The sequence below is a fragment of the Odocoileus virginianus genome, chromosome 3 (assembly GCF_023699985.2).
Source record: "Odocoileus virginianus isolate 20LAN1187 ecotype Illinois chromosome 3, Ovbor_1.2, whole genome shotgun sequence".
NCBI classification, from domain to species: Eukaryota; Metazoa; Chordata; class Mammalia; order Artiodactyla; family Cervidae; genus Odocoileus; species Odocoileus virginianus.
Window position 1 is genome coordinate 8,325,667 of NC_069676.1, and position 18,799 is coordinate 8,344,465.

General features: G+C 38.9%; 2 protein-coding genes and 1 long non-coding RNA gene across 3 annotated transcripts in view; all 3 read right to left on the reverse strand.

Annotated features, from left to right (window-relative positions):
* LOC110146546 (uncharacterized) overlaps positions 1-11,006 on the reverse strand; it is a 33,698-nt gene extending 22,692 nt beyond the window's left edge. Inside the window, exon 1 of the long non-coding RNA XR_011484617.1 lies at positions 10,701-11,006. This is a non-coding gene — a long non-coding RNA (uncharacterized lncRNA). The remainder of the gene's footprint in view (positions 1-10,700) is intronic.
* LOC110146556 (olfactory receptor 7A5-like) lies at positions 5,255-6,094 on the reverse strand. Its single transcript, XM_070458391.1, has one exon. It carries the CDS (start codon positions 6,092-6,094, stop codon positions 5,255-5,257), a length of 840 nt encoding a protein of 279 aa, XP_070314492.1.
* Positions 11,007-17,469: 6,463 nt separating the features above from the next.
* On the reverse strand, positions 17,470-18,462 carry LOC110146557 (olfactory receptor 7A17-like). Its single transcript, XM_070460267.1, has one exon. The coding sequence runs from the start codon at positions 18,457-18,459 to the stop codon at positions 17,470-17,472; it is 990 nt and encodes a 329-aa protein (XP_070316368.1). The 5' UTR covers positions 18,460-18,462.
* Positions 18,463-18,799: the final 337 nt, after the last annotated feature.

Below are 18,799 nucleotides of genomic sequence, written 5' to 3' on the forward strand. Positions count from 1 at the left end.
CTGAGGAATCAAGTGGCTTCCCTGATATTGTTAAAACTTCAAGACACGGGGAGTGCCTTGCCCATGTGTATCCCCTTTGCACTCTGTGCATCCCCTGGATACCCAGAATAACGAATAAAGCAGAAAAAAGATGTAAATGATAAAAGAGATATCCCTATGATATCAAGTCACTTTATCAATTCACCATCCCACTAGAAAAATGAGCAAAGGAATGAATCCACAATTTAGAAAAGGAAATGCTTCATATACAACAATAGTGAGAAATTTTTAAGGTGAAATGGTAAAAGAAACCTCTATATTATATTCATAACACCTTTTGAAATTAAAAACTTGGCACTGCATCTTGGCTCTATCACATATTAGCTATTTGAATTTCGAGAGGCAACTGAACTATTCAAAAAGTTTACATCTTTACCCAAATAGTGGGAATAGGGCTATTTATCCTCCTGAAAGTGTTAGTCACGCAGTTGTGTCTGACTCTTTGTGACCTCGTGGACTGTAGCCTGCCAGACTCCTCTGTTCATGGAATTCTCCAGCAAGAATACTGGAGTGGATTGCCATTCCCTTCTCTAGGGGATCTTCCCAACCCAGGGATCAAACCCAGTTGTCTCACATTGCAGGCAGATTCTTTCCCATCTGAGCCACGAGGGAAGCCCCTATTCTGAGGAGGTGGTTGACCATCTATGTAACAAGATTAGCATGAACACTGGGCTTGGGTCCCTGTATTATATAGCAGCTTCCCATCACCTCTCTATTTTACACTTGATTGTTTATATAGGTCAATGCTAGCAAACTCTTGGCTCTGGGACCAGCAGTTGGCTCTCAGGTGACTTCAGGTATACATGCATGGATTTGATCTTCTTGGACCCTTTCCTGCAGTACCTCCTGGACTAGTCAACTCACCTGGTTGGGAACTCTGAGAGGAAGATCACTGGGAGAAGGTCCAAACTCCTCCTGGATGGTTAATAATGGAGACTGAAGCTCTGGTCCAACAAAAGACAGTGGAAAGGAGGCTTGCATGAGTCTCCAGCCAAACTTAGGACTCTAACCACAATAACCATGTTCCATCGAGTGCAAGGTTGTACAGAGTGAGGGATGCAGCAGGGGAGATATTTACAGCTCCCCATGTCTACAAATCAGCACATTTCCCTCTTTTTACTCCAACCTCTAGGCGCATGATTTCCCTGTGGGACACTGGTCTGAACAGGGAAGGGAATGTCCTGAAGATTCTGTGCTCCCAAGAGCCCAGGTTAGAGTCAAGAGAATCCACTGCTAATTATCATTGTTCTTCCTCATGCACTTTGCTGATTTCTTCAGTCTAAACTTTGAAAAATGCCTCATCCCAAACCTGATTTTCTCCAAGTTTAGGAATAGATTACATCCCTTCCTGGAATAGATCCCTTGACTCTTCAAATATTGACTTGTAGTAGAGACACAACCCACTGATGCCTAGAAAAAATTGCGCTTCTCCTCTTCAGCAAGGACAAGGAGGAGAACTGTGTACCTTTGATATAAACCTTGAGCACTGCACAGCTTGGCTTGGTGCCACATTGTCCAAAATCACTGTTGCCGCTGCTGCTGCTAAGTCGCTTCAGTCGTGTCCGACTCTGTGCGACCCCATAGACGCCAGCCCACTAGGCTCCACCGTCCCTGAGATTCTCCAGGCAAGAACACAGGAGTGGTTGCCATTTTCTTCTCCAATGCATGAAAGTGAAAAGTGAAAGTAAAGTCGCTCAGTCGTGTCCGACTCTTCGCGACCCCATGGACTGCAGCCTACCAGGCTCTGCCATCCATGGGATTTTCCAGGCAAGCGTACTGGAGTGGGTTGCCATTGCCTTCTCCGGCCAAAATCACTAGGAATTTCTTAATTATATCACAAGTTGAGTTCTGATTTAATCCCTCATATTGAAATGTTTTTTCATTGTAATAAATATATTTATATTATTTCCCTATAATAGTCTGAACGCAAAACAGGAAAATAAATAGATTCTTCCCTCTAGCTTCCAGAGGAAATCCAGCCCTGCAAACATGTTGATTTTAGTCCAGAGAAACCCATATCAGGCTTCCGAGCTCCAGAATTGTCAGAACATAAATTACATATTTAAATCACTGGTGTGGTAATTTTATCTTAACATTACAATTGAATACAGACTTTTTTTTTTCCCAGTAAAATTTTGTTCCAGAAATGGAGATTACACTTCTCAGTTCATTTATTGAGCTTCCCCTGGGGAAAGATATTTTGTGATATAATCTCATCTTAAGTGGGAAAAGGAAATTTAAATTCAATTTGGGGATATTCAGTCTCTTCAGCTGATAGAGATATTCTCATGGCATAAATGTAAACTTGCTTCAGGTTGTGATGTCCATGAGGCATTAAGATAGGAAAAGTAATTATTTAATTTGTTGTCTACCATTTACACTATAGTTTGTGCCTAATTTTCTACATTATTTGATTTTATATTCAGTCAAGCATTCATTATTTTTACATGTATCCTCTCCATCTTTCTCACATATTTCCTCTCAACATAAAACATGAGACTGTGTACAAATCAGTGCGCATATGTTTATTTGAAATAAAAATTTATATAAATGAACACACATACACATGACTGTCTTCTTTGAAGATTTTATTTGGACCTATCAAAATATATCTACACATTTCATTTGTTTCTTACAACATTTGTCTGAAGTTATGTTTACTGTCCCACATTTTCTTCAGAAACAAGGACAGTAAGACCCAGGAGATTAAATTTTTGAGTTTCCTAAAAATGATATTAGAGTTATTGTGAACTTTCTTGAACTATACATAAACAGAACTGTGTAGTGTGTCCTGCTATTTCTGTAAGACTTCTATGTTTTGTTAAAAAGTGCATTTTAACTATGTGCAGATTATAGGATATAAATAATGCCAGTGAGTCTATCATTGTTGTTTTTTAGTCACTAAGTCTTGTCCTACTCTCTGTGACCTCATGAACTGTAGCGCGCCAGGCTCCTCTATCCTCCACTATCTCATTGGGTTTCTCAAACCCATGTCCATTGAGTCGGTGATGCCATCCAACCATCTCAGCCTCTGATGCCTCTTCTCCTCCTGCCCTCAATCTTTCCCAGCATAAGTGTCTTTTCCACTTTTCCAGTGAGTCAGCTGTTCGCATCAGGTGGCCAACGTATTGGAGTTTCAGTTTCAGCATCCACCCTTCCAGTGAATTATTCAGGGTTGATTTCCTTTAGGATTTGGTTTGATCTCCTTGCAGTTCAAGGAACTCAAGAGTTTTTCTCCAGCACCACAGTTCAAAAGCATCAATTCTTTGGTGCTCAGCCTTCTTTATGGACCAACTCTCACATCCGTACATGACTAAATAAGTCTATTAGAAGGAAATAAAATACAGCTGGGCATGGATCAAAGAGGAACCTGAACCCCAGGTACCTGATTCACACTGAGCAGTGGTAGTGGATATCTCCTCTGCCTGTGAAAAAGGAAAATGTACATATAGGGACTCTAGTACTAAATTAAGGCAATTCATACTTGATGCTCTTTTTTTCCAATAATATAGAGCATAAAATAGATAAATAGCAGAAACTGATAATATATTTGTTCAAGAGAGAAGAGCACCATGACCACATCCTACATCATTAATGAGATGTAGAAGCACAGAGTAGAGACCCAGATAGACTCCAGAGGAGAACAACAGAGCTCATGACAACATTTTACAATAGAATCTGATCATTGGCTTTTTGGATATCTGGCACAGCATTAGCTAACTGATACCTAATCAAAGTGAACAGAAGTGAGGGCAATGATAATAATTTGCTGCTGCTTACTTTTGTCTTGCTATCATATATGAAGACAACATTCATGGCTTCTTTTCAGACAGCTATATTAAAAAGATTATCTTACTGGGAGTCCTTTCCAGGAAACCAAGAACGATTGAAAGAATATGCATTTTTGTGTAGGAAAACTGGTGACCTTGATTTATATGCCTGGACAGGAATTCAAGCTCTTGATTCAGACATTCTTTGACCAGAAAGATGAAGAGATTTCTGACCATAAAGGGAACATATAATGAAAAATACTGATAATGATTAATCATGATACCCTTAGTTGTTATGGCAACACTTTAAATCAGGGAGTTATTTCATTTACAGCAATGCAAGGAGGAGCCATATTATCAGCAATATCAATAGAAGGAACATGACAGGCTTCAGTCCTTGGGGTCAAAAAAAGAGTCAAACACAACTTAGTGACTAAGCAACAACAACAGTTCAAGGTGATATCAATTCACCTTTTTATTCTAATTTCTCTTTCTGTGCAGAAATCACTAAAAGACATGTATTTGATAATCAATTTTAATCAAGAGCTAGTGTTGGTGCTGTGTACACAAAGGTGAGTTAGAGAAGAGGAGTACCTTAGTCAGGAGAATGAAAACAAATAACTTGCTATAAGACATTGTATGTTAATTTATATTATTACAAAGAGCAGCTAAGTTAGTAATACACTATGATTGGTGGACATATAGTGAAAAACTGTGGTCTCAGATTTTCCTGCCATATAAACTTATCAACTGACTCTTTGATAAGGACCCTGATGTTGGGAAAGATTGAAGGCAGGAGGAGAAGGAGACAACAGAGGACGAGATGGTTGTATGGTATCACAAACTCGATGGACATGAGTTTGAGCAAGCTCTAGGAGTTGGTGATGGACAGGGAAGCCTGGCATGCCGCAGTCCATGGGGTCCCAAAGAGTCAGACACGATGGAGCAACTGAACTGAACTGTTAAACTTATCAATTGTCTCAGTTGCCCAGTATGTTTTTTCATAGAGTTTGTACAACCTAGTACTCTTAGAAAACCTAAGGAAATATTACATGGGATTACATTTTTCATTTAAGAAAAATTATTAAGAATTGCATATAGTCCCATGAAATAAATGGAAATATCCAAATATCTCTTTTCCAAGATTGCAAAAACCACTACAATATTGTAAAGTAGCCTCCAACTAATAAAAATAAATGAAAAATAGTAATAAATTAGGAATAATAGGATGACAACAAAGGGGAAAATTCTCAATATCGCAGAGAGAAGAAAGCTTAATAAAGTGAGTTAACTTGTATAGATAAATGGAAGCCAAAGAAATAAAAATTCCAGAAATAAATAGAAAAAGCAAGTTCTACCTTCAAAATAAAATTTTTAAATATCACCATTTATGGCTTTGAGTTTTAAGCCCTGCAATCAGTGGCAGTTCTTCAGCCCCAGGACACTTAACTCTTTATTAGTTTCCTTCCCAAATTCCTTCCCAGAGCTCTTTTAATATCTTTATTCCTGAGACTGTACATGAAGGGATTCAGCATGGGTGTGACCACACTGTACATCACTGAGGCGATCACACTTGAGTGTGAGCTGTGGGTATCTGCAGAGGTAAGGTACACTCCCAGGACTGAACAAGAAAATAAGGAGACAACTGAGAGATGAGATGCACAGGTGGAAAATGCTTTATACTTCCCCTGAGCTGATGAGATTCCATTTATGCAGGACATTATCTTAGAGTAAGAGTAAAGAATAGCAGCAAGGGAGCCACCACCCAGCACCGCTGATACAAAATATACCACCAGGTCACAGATGAAAGTGTCAGAACAGGCAAGTTGGATCATCAAGTTGGCTTCACAGAAAAAATGGGGGATTGCCTGCTTTGTACAGAAGGACAGCTGCACCACCATTAAGCTTTGCATCAGGGAATATAGGAAACTCATAACAAAAGATGACAGAACCAGGAGAACACAGAGCTGGGATTTCATGATGACTGTGTAGTGCAGAGGGTGACAGATGGCCACATACCGATCACAGGCCATCATGGTCAGGAGGAAGACGTCCAATCCCCCAAACAGTAAGAAAAAATACATCTGGATGATGCAGCCTTCGTAGGTTATGACTTTGCTGTGAGTCTGGATGTTCCACAGCATCTTTGGGATGGTGGTAGAGGTGAAACAGATGTCTGCAAAGGACAGGTTGGAGAGGAAGAAGTACATGGGGGTGTGGAGGTGGGAGTCTGAGCTGACAACCAGGATGATGAGCATGTTTCCAAACACAGTAATCAGGTACATGGAGAGGAAAACCCCAAATATGAGGAGCTGCAGTTCTGGTTCATTTGATAATCCCAGAAGTAGAAATTCTGAAATCTGTGTATTATTACTAGGCCCATAAGATTGATGTGACAGCTAGGAAAGAAAAAAATAATATGACTAATTTTCATACAAATGGGTATACTAAAATAGGTGGAACTTTACAATTAATGTTTTGAAGTTAAGCTACATGTGTGTGTGTGTGTGTGTGTGTGTGTGTGTGTACATGCATACTAATTTGTTCAGTTGTGTTCTACTCTTTGCGACTCCCATGGACTGGAGCCCACCAGGCTCCTCTGTCCATGGAGCTTTTCAGGCAAGAACACTGGAGTGGGTCGCCAACATATATATTTGCTATGGAATTCATCCTGTTAAATGGGTCTCTATGACTTCTCTGTCTATGAATTTTTGTCTTGGACTTTGCCCTTCAAAAATCCCTATAGTCCAATCACAGAGAAAGAACGTAAGCAAATATATACCATGCTATGAATAAAGAAAAGATGCTATGAATCTTTTGTTAGGTGCTATGAATAAAGAAAAGATACAGGTATAAAAGTGAGTGGATGGCACTTATTTTTCATTGAGAGTTCAGTTAATCTGCTAACTAGATGATGTTTGAAAACAGAATTTAAGGAAGACACAACAGGTGACAAGAGTTTATCAGATCATGTACACATCCTGTAGGTAAAAGAACCTGCAATGATACTGAAGATCTTTTTCTAGATATTCAAGCTCAAAAGTAAGCCAGTGTTCAGGGGAATGTAAGAGGGAGGGTGATGAAGGGTTGTGTCAGAGGATGCTGAAAAATAAAATGACTTCTGTGCTATTACTAAAACTTCAAGACATGGGGAGTCCATCATCCAGTGTATTGTTCCTTGCTCTCTGTACATCTGCTTGATGCTCAGAATAACTAATAAAGCAAATATATGTGTGTGTATATATGTTATTCTATCAATCACATCTGACTCTTTGTGACCCTATGGACTGTAGCCTGCCAGGCTCCTCTGTCCATGGGCTTCTCCAGGCAAAAATACTGGAAAGGGCAGGCATTCCCTTCTCCAGGGGAGGGTCTTCCTGATCCAGGGGTCAAACCCGGGTCTCCTGCATTGGGGGCAGATTCTTTGCTGTCTGAGCCACCAGGAAATATATATATATATACCATATATACCTCCAGATTAAAAAAAAAAGACATATCTTTATGATAGCAAGGGATCGCGAAGAGTCGGACACAACTCAGTGACTTCACTTTCACTTTTCAAGACTTTCATGCATTGGAGAAGGAAATGGCAACCCACTCCAGTGTTCTTTCCTGGAGAATCCCAGGGACAGTGGAGCCCGGTGGGCTGCCATCTATGGGGTCACACAGAGTCGGACACAACTGAAGCAACTTAGCAGCAACAGCAGCAGAAAAATCAGCAAAGAGAATAAACCAAGAACTTGCAAATGGAAATGTACAATGTACAAAAATAGTGAAAGGATTTTAAAGGGAAATGGTAAAACACACTTCTAAATTGTATTAAATTGTATTAAAATTCCTAATTTTGAAATTAGGAAACCTTGCATCAAATCTTGGATCTACCACATATGATCTGTTTTAACTATAAGAGGCAATTTAATCATTCTATAGTTTTACATGTTTGCCCAAATAATGGGAAGAGTGGTATTTATCTTCCTAAACTGGTTGACAACATATGCAAAAAGATTAGCCTCACCTTCCTATTTGCAAAAGAATGGTTGTCAGTGGTGATGAGTCTCCACATTCAGTCCTGTGGATGACAGGGCAAAGAGAAAGCTGCTTGAGGCAGGTGTTTAAGCAATAAATAGGAAGCTGATGCTGCAAGATGAATGTGCAAAGGGGAAAATGATGAAAGAAAGTGTGAAAGAGTGTCCAGGAGTGAAACATCCAGGAGTTTTCAAAATGTGAATAGCACAGCCATAGCATTGAATATTAGGCAACATTGAAATAATGAATGAGCAAAACACTAGTGGATTGGAGGCAACTCCATGAGGTATTAATGAGTAAGATGGAACAGTGGACACAAGGAAGAAACAAGACTGCACTAAAATATAAAGAGTGTGTATGATATGCACATAATTCTATTTATTTATTTATTTGAATAAAAGTATATGAATATATATGCAAATGTGTGTATTATATATAGATTATACATCTATAGGAAAGGAAGTTTAAAAAGAAAAAAGAATTTATAATGTAGAGAGTGTCAGTAAGAATTCAATTAGACTAGAATTAGTGGTTTCTATGCAGGCCAAGAAGCAACAGTTAGAACTGGAAATGGAACAACAGACTGGTTCCAAAAAGGAAAAGAAGTACATCAAGGCTGTATATTGTCACCCTGCTGATTTAAATTATATGCAGAGTACATCATGAGAAATGCTAGGCTGGAGGAAGCACAAACTGGAATCAAGATTGCCGGGAGAAATATCAATAACCTCTGATGTGCAGATGAGACCACCCTTATGGCAGAAAGTGAAGAAGAACTAAAGAGCCTCTTGATGAAAGTGAAAGAAGAGAGTGAAAAAACTGGCTTAAAGCTCAACATTCAGCAAACAAAGATCATGGCATCTGGTCCCATCACTTCATGGCAAATAGATGGGGAAGCAGTGGAAACAGTGGCTGACTTCATTATTCTGGGCTCCAAAATCACTGCAGGTGGTGATTGCAGCCATGAAATCAAAAGATGCTTACTCCTTGGAAGGAAAGCTATGACCAACCTAGACAGCATATTGAAAAGCAGAGACTTTGCTTTGTCAACAAATGTCCATCTAGTCAAGGCTATGGTTTTTCCAGTGGTCACATATGGATGTGAGAGTTTGACTATAAAGAAAGCTGAACACAGAAGAATTGATGCTTTTGAACTGTGGTGTTGTAGAAGACTCTTGAGAGTCCCTTGGACTGCAAGGAGATCCAACCAGTCCATCCTAAAGGAAATCAGTCCTTAATATTCATTGGAAGGACTGGTGCTGAAGCAGAAACTCAAATACTGTGGCTACCTGATGCGAAAAGCTGACTCATTTGAAAAGACCCTGATACTGGGAAAGATTGAAGGCAGGAGGAGAAGGGGACGACAGAGGATGAGATGGCTGGATGGCATCACCGATTCAATGGACATGGATTTGGGTGGACTCTGGGAGTTGGTGATGGACAGGGATGCCTGGTGTGCTGCAGTTCATGGGGTTGCAAAGAGTTGGACACAACTGAGTGACTGAACTGAACTGAACTGAATCAACCATATGAAGCAAAATTGAATGAGAATCCAAAACTAACTTATACAGTAAAATAATATAATAAAAATTTGACAGTAACATCATGGGTCTTTGGCTACAGATTAAAATTGCAAAGACTTGGAAATCTAAGGATATAAGGGAAAGTCTTTTAAACTCATGGAAAAAGCAGTGCAGTGCCTAAGTTTTATTTTCATCCTATATAAAAATATACTGATTCGTATAAGTTTATGCAATGCAAGAGACACGGGAGATGAGGATTTGATCACTTGTTTGGGAAGATTTCCTGGAGGAGGGCATGGCAACCCACTTCAGTATTCTTGTCAGGATAATCCATAGACAGAGGAGCCTTGAGGGTTACAGTTCATAGGGTCATAAAGAGTCAGACATGGCCTAGTGACTGAGCATGCTTCCACACATACAGAAGAATATTCACTTTCATTTTTGTTTCCATCAAAGATCTTCAAGAATACTAAAATAACAGCTCAATTTTTCAGTACAGAAAAATATGGAGAAAACAGAATAGACAGAGTGATATATTTGGCCACACGCTATGAATAGACACTCACAATCCCTTACATATATACCTGTACATTCATTAAAGAACTCAGTCTTAAACAGAGATTTGATAGAAAAACTCCAGTTCCTTGTTTGGAACAATGTAATAAAAAACAAGAATAAAAATTCTCCAATGCTTCCTACACAAATGTAAAGATTTTGTATAGACTATTTACAATAGAGAATACAAATGAAAAAGTAACCCATAGATAGTATTCAGCTTCACAGGAAAATAATTGCAAAATAAAGCTATTTAGCATGCTGCTTTTTAATTCTCAAAGATATTTTTTAACCTGAATATCCAGAGTGTAAAAGAGATAATGTGACATTAATCTATCATAAACTTTTATTACAAGGTAATATTTGCAAGCAATACATTGGTCTGGATCTTTCCTACAAATATAAAAATGTTTCAAATGTAACCCATCTTAAAAAAGAAAAAAGAAATACCCACAATTCACTGGACTACCTCCACACCAAATGCTTTTTATTTACTTGCTTTTTCTGCAAAACCCCTTAAATAAGTCTTGCTTTTACTAGAAGCACTGTATGCCAGCCATTCTTGACTCTAATGGGTTACCTTCACTTAATAGTCAACAGTCACCCCTGTGAAGGTTCATGCTCACGTCCCTTTTCAGCATGATAAATAAATACATTAGTTAGTTAATCAGAAAAACAAACAACTAACAATCTCTTAGCATTGGGCTCAGCAAGTGGTTATCAGGTGACCTCAAGAATGTTTTTCTCTGATCCTTTTCTGTAGTACCTCCTGGACTTGCCAGCTCACCTGGTTGGGAACTCTGAGAGGAAGGTCACTGGGGGGAACTTCAAACTCCTCCTGGATGGTTAATGATGGAGACTGAAGCTCTGGCTCCTCAAAAGACAGCAGGAACGAGGATGGCAAGAGTCTCCCAGCCAGACTTAGGACTCCAAGAGCAACTACCACACCTCATGCAGTCCAAGGTTGTACAGGCTGAGGGATGCACCAGAGGAGATATGTATAGCTCCCCTTGTCTGCTCATTAGCACATTTCTGTCTTGTTACTCCAAACCCTAAGCACACGGTTTCCCAGTGGGACACTAGTCTGAACACAAAAGGGAATGTCCTGGAGATTCTGGGTTTCCAAGAGACCAGGTTAGAGTCAAGAGAATCCACAGCTTATTACCATAGTTCTTCCTCATGTACATTCTGAATTCTTCAGTCTAACCTTCCAGCACCTCATCCCAAACCTGATTCAAGATTTTCTCCAAATTTAAGGCTGCATTTCATACTTGCATAGATTAGGTTCCTTGAGTCTGTAACGTATTTTGTAGTAGAAACACAACCCCTGGTGTCTAGAGAAAATTGCTCCTCCCTTTCACAAGAATGAGGAGGAGAACTCCATTCCTTTGATATAAACTTTGGGCTCTGCACACCTCAGTTCCATGCCATGTTGTCCAAAATCGTTGGGAATTTCATAATTATATCACAAGTTAAGAATTGTCATTTAGTCCCTCATATTGAAATGTTTGTTAATTGTAAGGTATATATTTGGATTTTTTTTTCCCTCCATAATATTTACTCAGAATAGGAAAGTAGATATGTTGTTCCTGATAGCTTCCAGAACAAATCCAGTGCCACAATCATTTTGATTTTACCCAATGAGACTCATTTCAGTCTTTTGATTTCCAGAGTTGTAGGAGCATAAATGTGTTTATTTAAATCATTAGTGTGATAATTTTACATTTGCATTAGGAATTGTCTATAGATATTTATGAACAAAGCTAGTCGAGGTGATGGAATTCCAGTTGAGCTATTTCAGATCGTAAAGGATGATGCTGTGAAAGTGCTGCATGCAATATGCCAGCAAGTTTGGAAAACTCAGCAGTGGCCACAGGACTGGAAAAGGTCAGTTTTCATTCCAATCCCAAAGAATGCTCAAACTACTGCACAATTGCACTCATCTCACACGTTAGTAAAGTCATGCTCAAAATTCTCCAAGCCAGACTTCAGCAATATGTGAACCGTGAACTTCCAGATGTTCAAGGTGGTTTTAGAAAAGGCAGAGGAACCAGAGATCAAATTGCCAACATTCACTGGATCATCGAAAAAGCAAGAGAGTTCCAGAAAAATGTATATTTCTGCTTTATTGACTATGCCAAATCCTTTGACTGTGTGGATCACAATAAACTGTGGAAAATTCTGAAAGAGATGGGCATACCAGACCACCTGACCTGCCTCTTGAGAAACCTATATGCAGGTCAGGAAGCAACAGTTGGAACTGGAAATGGAACAACAGACTGGTTCCAAATAGGAAAAGGAGTATGTCAAGGGTGTGTATTGTCACCCTGTGTGTTTAACTTATATGCAGAGTACATCATGAGAAATGCTGGGCTAGATGAAGCACAAGCTGGAATCAAGATATCTGGTAGAAATATCAATAATCTCAGATATGCATATGACACCACCCTTAAGGCAGAAAGTGAAGAAGAAGTAAAAAGCCTCTTGATGAAAGTGAAAGAGGAGAGTGAAAAAATTGGCTTAAAACTCAACATTCAGCAAACAAAGATCATGGCATCAGGTCCCATCACTTCATGGCAAATAGATGGGGAAACAGTGGAAACAGTGTCAGACTTTATTTTGGGGGGCCCCAAAATCACTACAGATGGTGATTGCAGCCATGAAATTAAAAGACACTTACTCATTGAAAGGAAAGTTATGACCAATCTAGATAGCATATTAAAAAGCAGAGACATTACTTTGCCAACAAAGGTCTGTCTGGTCAAGGCTATGGTTTTTCCAGTGGTCATGTATGGATGTGAGAGTTGTACTGTGAAGAAAGCTGAGCACCGAAGAATTGATGCTTTTGAACTGTGGTGTTGGAGATGACTCTTGAGAGTCCCTTGGACTGCAAGGAGATCCAACCAGTCCATCCTAAAGATCAGTCCTGGGTGTTCATTGGAAGGACTGATGCTGAAGCTGAAACTCCAGTACTTTGGCCACCTCATGCTAAGAGTTGACTCACTGGAAAAGACACTGATGCTGGGAGGGATTGGGGGCAGGAGGAGAAGGGGACGACAGAGGATGAGATGGCTGGATGGCATCACCGACTCGATGGACATGTGTTTGAGTGAACTCCGGGAGTTTGTGATGGACAGGGAGTCCTCGCCTGCTGTGGTCCATGGGGTCGCAAAGAGTCGGACACAACTGCGTGACTGAACAGAACTGAACTGAACTGAACTGAACTGAACTGATAGGTATTTATTCAGCTTCCCTGGTGGTTCAGTTGATAATCTACCTACAATATAGAAGACAGCAGTTCAGTCCCTGGTTCAGAAAGATCAGGTGGAGAAGGAAATGGCAACCCATTCCAGTAGTCTTGTCTGGAGAATCCAATTGACAGAGCAGCCTACAGTTCATATCATTACAAAAAGTCAGACACGTTTTAGCGACTAAACCACCACCAACACCATAGACATTTAGCCAATAAAACTTTGTTCAAGTAACTGAGATTACATTTCTGAATTTATTCATTTAGCTTCCCCTGGGGAAAGACATACTGTGTTGTAATCTCATCTTAAGTAGATGAGGAAATTTAAATTCAATTTGGGGATATTCAGACTTTTAAGCTGATAGAGATTTTCTCATTGCATAAACAAAAATGTGCTTTAGATTTAGAAAATGTGATGTCCCTGAGGCACTAAGATAGGAAAAGTAATTATTTCATTTGTTTTCTACCATTTAGACATATTAATTGGTCTGATCCAAGAACATATGACACTGCTTCATTTATTTGGCCTACTTCCACTTCTTTCATGAAAATCTTAAAATAGTTTAGTGTGTAGGAATTTGACCTCTTGGTTAAATTGATTTCTGAGTATTTTTACACCCTTTATGATGCTATTATAATTGAGAGTTTTCCTTTCTTGATTGTTCATTGTTAGTGTATGTAGACATAATTGATTTTTACATACTGATTCTCTATCCTGCAAATTTACTGAATTTGTTTATGTGTTCTAATGTTTTTTGATGCAGCCTTTAGGTTTTCATAGATAGATAGATATAGATATATAGATACATACATATAGAGACTTTTCATCTTCAAACAAACAGATTGATGTCTTTCTTTCCTATCAGGATGCCTGTATTTTCTTACCTAGGTACTCTAACTAGAACTTTCAGGACTATGTTGAATAGAAGTGGGAAGAGTGGGCCCTCTTGTCTTGTGTCTGATCTTAAAGAGGATGTTTTCAACTTTTTACCAGTCAGTATAATGCCATCTATGGGCTTTTCATATATGGTCATTTTACTGTTGAGGTTCATTCCTTCTATAGTCACTTTGGTAGAATTTTTATCACGAAAGAATGTTGAATTTTGTCAAATGATTTTTCTGCATCTATGGTCATTAACATATGATGTTTACCTTCAATTCGATTCACATGGTGTATTACATTGACTGATTTGCTTTTGTTGAAGCTTACTTGTGTCCCAGAGATTAACCCCATGTGATTCTGGGTTATGATCCATTTAACGCTCCATAGAATTTGGTTTACCACTATCTTGTTTAGAATATTTTCATGTATATTCATCTGGTATATTGGACTATAGTTTCCTATTTCCTTCTTTAAAGATTTTTGAACTTTTAAAAATAGCTTTATTAAGACATGATTCACGTACCATACAATTCACCAATTTTAAATGTACAGTTCAGTTTTTTAGCACATTCTTAGTACCTACAACTGTAAACAGTTTTAGAACATTTCCTGATAGAATTCATGATGAGTTGTTAGAATCTGCTTATCTATGATGACCTTCAAGAGTCCTGGTTGCTGTTCTTCTAATCTCTCCCCACTCCCTTGTCATGAAGTTTATGTCAGTTTTCTGGATAGGCATGTAGTCACTGGATCTTCTGCACAGCTGGGGAAGCTGGACTCTCACTCATATGCTCTCAATTTTTTTGTGGGAGAAATCACAGGGCAAAATGTTGCACATGGCATTGACCTGTTCCACCTCAGGGGAGGCATGATGCCAGAGAAACTAACTTGAAACATAAAGAAAGACAGACACCCTCAATGAGAGTCTTGAATGCAGATGTGAGAAACAACTTGCCTGGAAAAGACTAACAGAAGCAGCAAAAAAATGCAATATTTTATGTTTTTGCATGAAATATTTATCAGTTTCTAGAGGTCAGGTATGGACTTGCTGTATGAGAAGAACTACATTGCAGGGGGTATTATTTCACTGCAACTACTAGATAGTCATGCAAGTTGGCAGGCCAGGCAAAGTTGATTGTCAAATAAAGCTCTTGGGCAAAGAACTCCAGAAGCTGGTGGTTTGTAGTTGGGCTGAGAAATCTCATATATGAAAAGAATCAAGATGATACATGTCAGACACACCAGTATCTAATATAGATATAAATAGTGTGGTTCATCCCTTGGGGATTTGTTGAAAGTCTACTATTCTTGGATTTATTGATGTGAGGTGAGCACACAGGCATGGAGTGAGCACATTGGGATGATAGGATCATACACAATGTGCACAAAGTTGAACTCAGCTATGTGGACTTATGAGCATCTGAATAGTGATCAGAGCACCTCCAGCTATCTAATTTCACTTGATAAGAAAGACATTGTGATAAACTATGTGATTTAGGATAGCTTGTTATGCAGCAATGGCTAACTGAAACAACAAAGCAAAGAGTAATGAAAGCATGCATAACAATCTACTGCTTTTTATTTCTGGCATACATTTTGATTTGGAGACAATGCTCATGATTATTATTTAAACTTGTTTCAGATAACTAGATTATCAGTTGGTTCACTGGTTTCTCCTTAATGAGGAACTTTAAGTTCTGTTCTAAGAAACTTGGAATAGCTGGAAGGATGTGCATGTTGTGCCAAAGTAAATGGTGATCTGGAATCACATGACTGGGTAGAAATTTAAGCTTGCTTGTGAGTCATCTTTTGATCATGAAGACTGAAGATTCCTGAGGAGGAAGGACATGTGAAATGGTTCAGCTTGATATTATTCATTCACTGCTTCTGAATCTTTAGGGGTTATGATGAAATTTAGAAAAGTGAAGATCCTTCATTCAGAGCAACAGAGGAGTCATAAGCATAATCAGGACAGGAAATGTTAAAGTCAAAATTGAGTGATCCAGGAAAACAATTATAAAACACACCAACCAATCGCTAACTCCAATATATAGACTCCCTCTCTCTTGGACACCAATTTTCCATTTTTCAGTGAGTAGATGTATAGATAGAAATTTTTTACATGTAAGGTTGAAAATTTGCTGTGACATATTTAAGGTTATCTCTGACAATAAGACCATATTGTTGCCGTTGTTCAGTTGATGTTATGTCTGACTCTGTGACCCCATGGACCGCTGCAGGCCAGGCTTCCCTGTCCTTCACCATATACTGGAGTTTGCTCAAACTCATTCCCATTGAGTTGGTGATGCCATCCAACCATCTAATCCTGTCCTCCCCTTCTCCTGCCTTCAGTCTTTCCCAGAATCAGGATCTTTTCCATTGACTCTGCTCTTCACATCAGGTAACCAAAGTATTAGAGCTTCAGCTTCAGCATCAGTCCTTCCAGTGAATATTCAGGGTTGGTTTCCTTTAGGATTGACTGGTTTGATCTCCTTGCTATTAAGGGACTCTCAAGAGTCCTATTCAACACCACAGTTTGAATGCATCAGTTCTTTAGTGCTTGGCTTTCTTTATGGTTCAACTCTCACATCCATACATGACTACTGAAAAAAACCATAGCCTTGACTATATGGACCTTTGTTGGCAAAGTAATGTCTCTGTTTTGTAATATGCTGCCTAGAATTTTTATAGCTTTTCTTCCAAGGAGCAAGAGTCTTTTAATTTCATGCTGCAGTCACCATTAGAAGCAATTTTGGAGCACAAAGACCATATTAGGTCAGTTTATTTATTCATATTTGCATTTTTAGTATAGATTTTACTGGGAAATACACATTTGATGATGATTTTTAATAGGTGACTATGGTAGATACTAGGGACACAGGTTGAACAAGCAGCATATAACCCCAGAAGAGTAGTTATAAAACTCAGTAGTATGAATAAAGTTGATATTATCAAGATATTATGGAAATAAGGTTATGATGTAAACAAAAAAATGGGAGACTCAAAATAACAAACTGGTTTCAGATTTCACTCTGCAATGGAATTATATATGCTACTCTAGCTGTTAAGTGTGGCCTTTCTATGTGAGTGATACAACCCAAGACAATTCTTTATGGAAAGTTAAAAAAAAAAAAAATACTTGGGAAGATAGCTCTCATTTAAAGAGAAAAAAATCAGGAAAAAAAATTTCCCCATGAAATAAATGGAAATTTTCAAATATTTCTCATCCAATTTCAGAAAAAAATTAATAAACTTAGAGAAGTAAGGAAAATATCTGTATACCAGACAGAATAGAAAACTTAATCAAGTGACTTACTTAAATTATATGGAGAAGTTGAAATCAAAGAAATAGAAAGGCCAGGAAACAAATACAAGGCATAAGAGCTCTTTCTGAAATCTGATCAAGAATCACAATTTCTGCCTCTAATGCTTTGAGTGCTGTAATAACTGACACTTCCTCAGCCCCAGGACAATTGGTCCTTTTATAGCTGCCATCCTGAAGAATCTTCTTAGAAATCTCTTTAAGTCTTTATTTCTCAGACTGTAGATGAAGGGGTTCAGCATGGGTGTGACCACTGTGTACATCACAGAGGCTGTTGCACTTGAGTGTGAGCTATGGGTAGCAGCAGAGCTGAGGTACACTCCTAAGCCTGTACAATAAAACAAGGAGACGACTGAGAGGTGAGATGCACAGGTGGAAAATGCTTTGTACTTCCCCTGAGCTGATGAGATTCCATGTATGGAGAAAACTATCTTAGAGTAAGAGTAACATATCCCAGTGAATGGACCACCACCAAACAGTCCAACTGCAAAATACATCATCACATTATTAAGAAAAGTGTTAGAACAGGCAAGTTGGATCACCTCTTTGAATTCACAGAAAAAGTGGGGGATTTCCAAGATGGTACAGAAAGACAGTCGTAATGCCAGTAAGCTTTGTAACAAGGAATTCAAGGCACCTATTAGCCATGATATCAGTACCAGCAGTCCGCAGAGAACAGGGTTCATGATGACTGTGTAGTGAAGGGGGTGGCAGATGGCTATGAGGCGGTCATAGGACATCACAGTCAGAAGGAAGTTGTCCAACTGTACAAAGAGTAGGAAAAAATACATCTGGGTGAGGCAGTCTTCATAGGTAATGACTTTGGTTTGAGTTATTATATTCAGCAGCATCTTTGGGACAGTGGTGGAGATGAAACAGATGTCTACAAAGGACAGGTTGGAGAGAAAGAAGTACATAGGTGTGTGGAGGTGGGAATCTGAGATGATGGCCAGGATGATGAGCAGGTTTCCAAACACAGTGATCAGGTACATGGATAGGAAAAGGCCAAATATGAGGGGCTGCAATTCTGGTTCCTTTGAAAATCCCAGAAGAATAAATTCTGAAATTTGTGTATTGTTGCCTGGTACCATGTGGTAGTGATCACTACTAGGACAGAAAGAAAGATGACTAATTTTTACATATATAGACCTTAACATAGTGAAATGCTGTAAATTATATTCAGTCATTTTAAATGGCTTTCTGTGACATCATAAGTGTTATCTGTTCATTTCAGTTCATTTCAGCTCAGTCATGTCTGACCGTTTGCAACCCCTGGACTGCAGCCTACCAGTCTCCTCTGTCCATGGGATTTTCCAGGCAAAAATACTAGAGTGGGTTGCCATCCCCTTCTCTAGGGGATCTTTCTGACTCAGGGATAGAACCCAGGACTCCTGCATTGCAGGCAGACTCTATGGTCTGAGCCACCAGGGA